Source organism: Archocentrus centrarchus, chromosome 3, assembly GCF_007364275.1.
Source record: "Archocentrus centrarchus isolate MPI-CPG fArcCen1 chromosome 3, fArcCen1, whole genome shotgun sequence".
Classification (NCBI taxonomy): domain Eukaryota; kingdom Metazoa; phylum Chordata; class Actinopteri; order Cichliformes; family Cichlidae; genus Archocentrus; species Archocentrus centrarchus.
Window position 1 is genome coordinate 7,126,910 of NC_044348.1, and position 7,542 is coordinate 7,134,451.

Sequence of the window (7,542 nt, forward strand, 5' to 3'; positions counted from 1 at the left end):
GCATATACAAATATTGTTCAGAGATGCTCTTCTGCATACACTAGTTGTAGTTTGTTATTATTTGAGTTACTATTTCCTTTGGATCAGCTCAAAGCAGCCTGGCCATTCTCCTATGACCTCTGACATCAATGAGACATTTTCAGCCAGAGAACTGCTGCTCACTGGATATTATCTCTTTTCAGACTACACTGAAAAAATGGGAAAAGGGGGGTTGTTCATTTTGTAAAACAAATTTATGTTAAAGTATTATGTTTTTATTGTGCTGTTTCCCTAAACATGATTCAATCATGAAACATCCTTGTAAATAGTCTTGTTGTTAGATGGACATGTTTCAATCATGACCACATTACATGAAATAGTTGCAATGTATGGAAAAGCTCCTCCTACTTTTTTGATACTAAATTACCCCTCCCAATCCTTTGCCCGGGAAAAGCAATTATACTGCAGAAGAAGAAGGCCCGATTTTATCAGTGCTGCCTGGAACTTTAAGGAGGCAAGGTGAGTCTTGTTTTTTTCATTGTTTTAATTTTATAGTTTATAGTATGTAGACTATTAAAGTCGATGCTGTGTTTACAGCGAAAGGTGCACCCCACCACACCACACGCTAACGAATAAACGTGTGGTGTGGTGCACCCCACCACACGTTTATTCGTTAGCGTTAGCATGTAAGCTAGGCTATGGCTAGACTCTATATTAGCGTTACATGGCGCCTCACAATTAATTTCAAGAATGCCTAATTCACTTTTATCATTCCGCCCTGCTTTGACCCACCTTGTGTGTGTGTAAATCAGTTGTATCTGAATTTAAGCAGTGCTTTAAGTTGGTTGGTAATCACCATTACTATACCAGCACTTTAAATATGCCATACTGGGACTTTTTTCCCACCGTGGAGGTTGCACCCACACGTGCTCGCTCTGGCCCATCACGGTGTGCTCTTGTCGCATGAAGATGAACGATTAACACATGGTAGATTGCGCCCTCTTTTAATTTCCTATAGAATAAATAAGTGCAAATATTTTTTTCTTCCAGGTGCTCTGCTAGAATAATGCAATGAATGGCAAGCTTGCCTGTTTCAAAGGCTCTGTAGTGTATGGTACGTATGAGTAGCTGGTTTTAAAAAAGTCAAACACAATAATTTTCTTTAATGAATAGGAAAACAAATGGATTTATACTGGTTTGTGACTCAATTAGCTATCATTAACGCACATTTTAACTAGTTTTGTTCTGTTTATTAAAGAAGAAAGGTAAACACCACCTTAGATTAAACTTTAGTTTAGCCTCTTTTTGAGAACAATGTTAATTTGTAACAACAACAAGCCTTTAATGATTCTTCATTGTTTTTCTCTCTCTCCACAGTGGCAGTGTAAGGGGTGCCGGGTAGAAGTATCAAGTAGGTCTGAACTTCTAAGACACTACAAAGTTAAACATCCTCACTTTGGGCGCACTGCTAGATTTCCATGTACATACTTTTCTTGTCCATGCACATTTAAAACATGGAATGCATTAATTTGCCACCAAAGTAGACTACACAGAAATGTAACACAAAAAATTCACTCAACTTTTACCTGTCAACTTTGTGATTGTAAGAATTTGGCAAAGGAAATAGAATATTTTAGTCACATCAACACATATTTAAAAAAACACGAAAATGTAAAATGTATGTTTAATGGTTGTAGTTTCCAAACATGCATTTATGGTACTTTTAAGTCTCACAAAAGTCGCCATCACACCCCACACACACTTGAGGATTTTATTCCAGGTGTTGTAAAAAGCACTCGTTTAGCTACACCTTCATTTCCAGAAATATCTGATTTCCAGGAGGAGGATCAATGTGTAGAAGGTGCTCAGTGTGTGGAAGTGGACACGTTTGACACACAAGAGGGAAAAAGGCTACCTAAAGACCACACTGAGCAGCAACTAGCCACAGCTTTATTACAGCTGGAGTTTTTGGTACAAGTGCCAGGTATTGCAGTTGATGAGTTTTTACAGGAACTTAATTATTTACTCAACTCTGCCTCAGTTCCCACTGGTGTTGTAAGAGATATACTTGAGCGTCATAAGGTCCAATTTACAGATGATTTAGTTAAGGATATTATATCAGCTCTTTGTGCATCCAATCCAGTTTGCAGAGCCATTGAAAAAGGGGGATCTCTTAGCACTGTGCATAGAAGGTTAAAATACTACAGAGAAAAATTTTGTGTTGTTGAACCAGTCACTTACCTTCTTGATAATAAAAAAGCAACCTTTCAGTATGTTCCAATATTAAAATTATTACAACAAATTTTAAATTGCCAAGCTATTCTAGATAAGGTTATTTCAAATCATAGAGGGAAGCGTGAGTTTATTGTTGACTCCTCCTATGAATTTAAATCTCCAGAGGATGGCAAATATTTAATTGAAAACGGGTTATTGAATGCAGATGAAATCAGGATTTCTATTCGCCTGTATGTGGATGAATTTGAGATTTGCAACCCTTTAGGCACTTCTAGAAAAAAGCAAAAACTCTGTGGTGTTTATTGGGTTTTGGGTAACCTGCCACCAGGATCTCATTCAGCTTTGTCCTCCATTTATCTTGCTGTCCTTTTCAAAAGTGTTGACGCAAAAGTCTATGGTTTGAGCAAGTGTTACAGCCGCTCCTGCAAGATCTTAAAACCTTGGAGACTTATGGTGTGTTTGTCCCTTTGTTGGGCACATCTTTTAAAGGTACAGTTCAGTGTATTGTTTCTGATAACTTAGGTGCGCACACTATCGCAGGGTTTGTTGAAAGTTTTTCAGGTGAGTTCTTTTGTCGATTTTGTACAGCTAAGAGATGTGATGTTGAATCTGACACAGTTGCTTGTGGTGCTTTTAATCTGCGGACTAAAGAACTGCACAATGAACATATAAAAATAGCTCTGGAAACAAATAATCATTGTTTCGGAGTTAAAAGAGAGTGCATTTTTACCAAACACCTCACACATTTCCACGTTCTGACCGGTTTTCCTCCTGATGTAGCTCATGATGCATTAGAGGGTGTTGTGCCAGTGGAGTTGGCTTACTGCTTGTCAGCATTAATTTCAAAAAAGTTTTTTACTATTGATAATCTAAATAAAGCAATATTGGCCTTTCCATACAAGTGGTCAGATAAGACAAATAAACCTCATATTGTGCCACAAAATTTGTCTGCTCGCAAAACTGTGGGGGGAAACGCCCACGAAAATTGGAGTTTGTTGAGGTTTCTCCCTTTTTTGATTGGACATTTAGTACCTGAAAATGAACCTTCATGGTTGGTGTTACTGGATTTAAAAGAGATTATTGAACTTCTTGTTGCCCCAACACATACTGATGAATCCATTTCATATCTTGAAAGCAAGATAACTGAACACAGGCAAAGATACAAAGACTTGTTTCCAGCTGCCAGACTTTTACCAAAGCACCACTTTCTTAAACACTACCCTTATTTAATAAAGTGTTTTGGTCCTTTGGTTACACTCTGGACACTTAGGTTTGAAGCTAAACATAGTTACTTTAAAAAAGTTGTGAAACATACTAGTTGTTTTAAAAACATTCCGCTGACTCTAGGCACCAATTCATGATAGCATTTCACCTTAACTCGCCCTCCTATGGTAAAACCTCTCTTGATGTACCTAGTGTGTCCTCATTTCCAGTGGATCTTTTGAATCCAAATATTGCTTTGGCTTTAACATCAAAATATCCCGATATAACTGAAGTCAATCTGACTAAGAATGCATCTGTGAATGGCATACAGTACAGCACAGGCATGATAGTTGTTCAGGGGTCAACTAGCGGCATGCCAGACTTTGCTGGGATTGTGCACATGTGTGTCATTAAAAATGAATTGCTCCTTATTGTGAGAATGCTATGCGGATGGTACACTGACCATTACAGAGCCTTTGAAATAACCCCATCACCAACCAGAGAGACAAAGCTTGTGCATTTAACTGATCTGGGAGACATCTATCCACTGGCAGATTATATTGTTGGAGCAAGCCGAATGGTGACCTTGAAAAGGCATATTATTGTTAAAGGTTTGTTACATTGTATTTAACATGTAGGTATGTTATGATAATTACTACATCAAGGCTTAAGTCAAGGCATTGTTAACTCCTTGCACTTAGCACCATTGAAAACTTTAATCAAATACTATAAAATCTGCACAACTCTGTTCACTGCAGGCACACAGCAGTGACATGAATTGGATTGGTTCTTGGCATATTTTTCTCTCCAGATATGTTTTTGAGAATAATGTGAATTTATCAGCAGATCAGATCTTTTGAAAATCTCTAAACACAAAAAAAAAATTTATATAAAAATCCTGATATATATATATATATTTTTTTTTTTTCTCCCCTCCCTTTTTTTAAGATTGTATTTAACACTTTGTTTTATGGTTTGTGCTTTTTCAGACTGAGAATAATGGCTTCACCCTGCATACTCAAAGTCATATTGGTGGACAACACCTGCCAGAGGCTAACACTACCATGTGGACTTCCTCAATCTGTGAGTGAGCTTATGGAAGAAGTACAGCGCCAGTGTGGACTGACCTACACCTTCAACCTACAGTTTATGGATCCACTCTTTAATGATGACTTCATGAATCTGACCTCAGTATCTGAAATACAAAACAGAGGCACTATTAAGGTGGTAAATCTGTCAGATCCAACCATTTTACAGTCACCTGTTTCATCTGCTGGTTGTCGTTCACCGTCAACTTCAAGTTTTTCTGGTGTGAGCTGTCCTGATACAGACATTCTTTCTTCAACTGAGTCTCAGTCTGAGCCATCCACTTCAAGGTCATTGTGGCCAGACAAGTTTTGTGTTCCTCAGTTTTCCTTTGACTCTGAATTAAAACTTGACCGAGCCAATGCAGAATATAAAGAAAATGGGACACTTCTGACTCCAGATAACAAACTTTTGTCAAACATTCTCGATGGACTTGTGCAAGAAATTGTTCATTATGGACTTTATATAACCGACAACCAGTTCAACAGTGTGGGTGAGGCGCTCATACTAAAGCATCCCTGTCTGTCAGAGCGAGGCTCAGTAAGTGGGTATGCTGGTTGGAAACATCGCTTAAAAAACAAGCTTTCAATTTACCGAACTCAGTTACGAAAACTTGGTTGTCACGAAGTAACTGTCAATGCTTTGAGCCACAAGCCACAAGGCAAAGGCCCTGCTTTTGCCATTAAAAAGCCAAGGCGCTCTGAAGTGAACTATTGCCCCCCCCTGTCCCACAGGAGAGACTGAGGAAACTTTAGAAACACTTCGAGTGGAACTTATAATGGATGTAAAAAAGAGGAACGGCAAAGAAACAGTGCATCGAAAAATGGACAAGACGTTCTCATACAGAAGATTAGAGGTAGTTCGGTAAACACCCATGGTACAAGATTTCCAGGAACGGTGGCATGCGCTCTTTAAAGTGTGTGAGGTTTGTAAAATGGTGATGAAATGTACTGAATTGAAGTTGGTTCAGCCAAAAAAAATATTTGTTGTCTATTTTTTCAGATAAACGCTGAATTCAAGAGAATCACCACTCTGCCACTGCAGTCCCGGTTCCTCTCGCAGCTAGACATTCTGTCTTCCAAACTTATTGCTCTCTATAAAAAAAGAGGTGGACTAATAGGCAAACACCTAAAAAGTATAATGGACCAAATGACTGAAGTAAGATGAAAAAAAAAAAAAAGATTCATTCATTTTTTGATTAGGAAATGTAGTAATTTCAAATCTGTCCACACATCCTCTAGGAAGATGTCGACCATGGGCGTGAAAGTGTTCTGAAGGGCCTTTGTGTGTACCTCAATGAAGACCCCGAACATCTGATACGACAGCATGTAGTGAGTATTATGAAACTGCTAGAATTTTTTACATTTCTAATAGTTGCATGACATTTTTAATTATTTATTATACATATGATAATTATCATATCTGGCAACACTGATTACTGCTTCCTATAGACTGCATATATTGCCGAAAGGAAGTTTATCTAATGTGAAAACGTAAATCTGTCAATATGTGTTTGATAACTCTGGCTTTCTCAAGAACCCGGATGTGTGGCACAAAAATCTGAATTTTGTAACTGAAGTTGAATTATTGAACTGAAAGTGAAAGTAGTCCATTAAATCGTTAAATTCAGTTTCAAACCAGTGCATTCAATTTCAAATTATGCACATGCAGATTTAATCTGAGCAATTCAAATTCAGTTTCTGCTGGCACAAGTTTTTGTGATTTATCATCTAGATCAATTTTAAGTAGTTTACATACTTTTAGCTTTTCTTAAAATTTGACTAATTATTGGATAAAGTAATTTTTATCAATGCCAACTAAATCTGAAAAAGTTAAATATTGCCTTTAAGCTAGTAATGTTTATGTGAATGAGTGAATTTTGCATTTAGCTCATGGTCTGGAAGCTTTGAATTTATTTAAATCTTTTTTTTTTTTGTCAGGGAGTAAGTGATACAGCCTTTGAAGAATCAGTTGAGGAAACTACTGTGGGGATCTTCACGGTGAAACAACAGGAGGCGCAGCCTACTCCAGACGATGTAGGAATTATCCTGGAAGGCCAAATTGTTATCCAGGATTTAGACAATGTTCCTCTGGCTGTTGCACTACTGTTTGGCCTCCTGTATGCTCTACATATGGATTATCCTCATCAACTCAGGTATACCTTTGAAGTGATCCAGAAACTGATCATGGAGCTAGATGGTGGCACACTTTCAAAGAAAGTCCAGGTCCTGAAGAATAGACTCAATGAGTAATGCTGGCCAGTGAGCATGACCAGCTTATTTGAGGACTTGTCCATTTAAGTTGCTTTTCATTGTTCTCATGTTGTTGTAAACAAACTTTTAAATATGCTTAGTTACTTAAAAAAAAAAAGGCGTTCTGTAGAAAGAAGGATTTTCATTGTTTAAGATGTGTTTAGCTGCACTCGATATAATTTTCACATTTTACCAACTGAAAACGTTTGTAAGAAATTGTGCAGTAAGGGGTATGGTGTTCCATATAACACCCCAGAAAGTTGGCCCTTTATAAAAGATAGACATAACTTTGATTTGCGGGTCAATCGTTTGTGGAAGTCCATTTGAAATTTTTATTTACCGTATTTTCCGGAGTATAAGTCGCACTTTTTTTCATAGTTTGGCTGGGGGTGCGACCTATACTCCGGAGCGACGTATATGTGACATTTATAACACATGAACCAAAATACTCCAGCCACTTGACATCTCCGTGAACTGCAGCTTTAAGGCAGTCTTGCGTAACCTGTGGGCGCAGTGGATGATGGATGGAGAGCACAGCTTAACGGCAACTGGGAGAATGCGCCACCCAACTTTCCTGGAAGTCATTGGATGGATCAAGAAAACATGGGCTTCAGTGACAACCAAACCATCCTGTTGGGATTCAGAAAGGCTGGAATAATTGGAACTGCAGCTGACGACGAGTCTGACTAACGCGACACAGAAGAGGAAGCGGCGCTTCGTCTACGGAGTGTACGGAATTGTTTAGAAGTGACACCGAGGATGAAGAATTCAATGGATTGATGGTTTG

General features: G+C 38.2%; 1 protein-coding gene across 3 annotated transcripts; it reads left to right on the top strand.

The window, feature by feature from the left end:
- The first annotated feature begins 475 nt into the window (after nt 1-475).
- LOC115801305 (uncharacterized) lies at nt 476-7,078 on the top strand. 3 transcript variants are annotated; one of them, XM_030759087.1, is made up of 7 exons: nt 476-498; nt 1,030-1,093; nt 1,357-1,390; nt 4,407-5,428; nt 5,506-5,661; nt 5,745-5,834; nt 6,444-7,078. In XM_030759087.1, exons 4-7 carry the CDS (start codon nt 5,378-5,380, stop codon nt 6,753-6,755), a joined length of 609 nt encoding a protein of 202 aa, XP_030614947.1. In that variant the 5' UTR covers nt 476-498; nt 1,030-1,093; nt 1,357-1,390; nt 4,407-5,377; the 3' UTR covers nt 6,756-7,078. The 3 variants fall into 3 exon arrangements, 2 of the variants coding, with proteins under 2 accessions (XP_030614947.1, XP_030614953.1); XM_030759093.1 differs by having other exon boundaries at nt 484-498; nt 4,407-5,419; XR_004021741.1 differs by lacking the exons at nt 476-498; nt 1,030-1,093; nt 1,357-1,390 and adding an exon at nt 2,807-4,028.
- Nucleotides 7,079-7,542: the final 464 nt, after the last annotated feature.

What these genes read in the sequence shown, in the direction of transcription:
- LOC115801305 (XM_030759087.1), top strand. Translation starts at nt 5,378, where the DNA reads ATGGTACAAGATTTCCAGGAACGGTGGCATGCGCTCTTTAAAGTGTGT. An exon ending in CGCTCTTTAAAGTGTGTGAG is followed by an intron (nt 5,429 to 5,505) that starts GTTTGTAAAATG and finishes CTATTTTTTCAG; the next exon opens with ATAAACGCTGAATTCAAGAG. An exon ending in ATCTGATACGACAGCATGTA is followed by an intron (nt 5,835 to 6,443) that starts GTGAGTATTATG and finishes TTTTTTTGTCAG; the next exon opens with GGAGTAAGTGATACAGCCTT.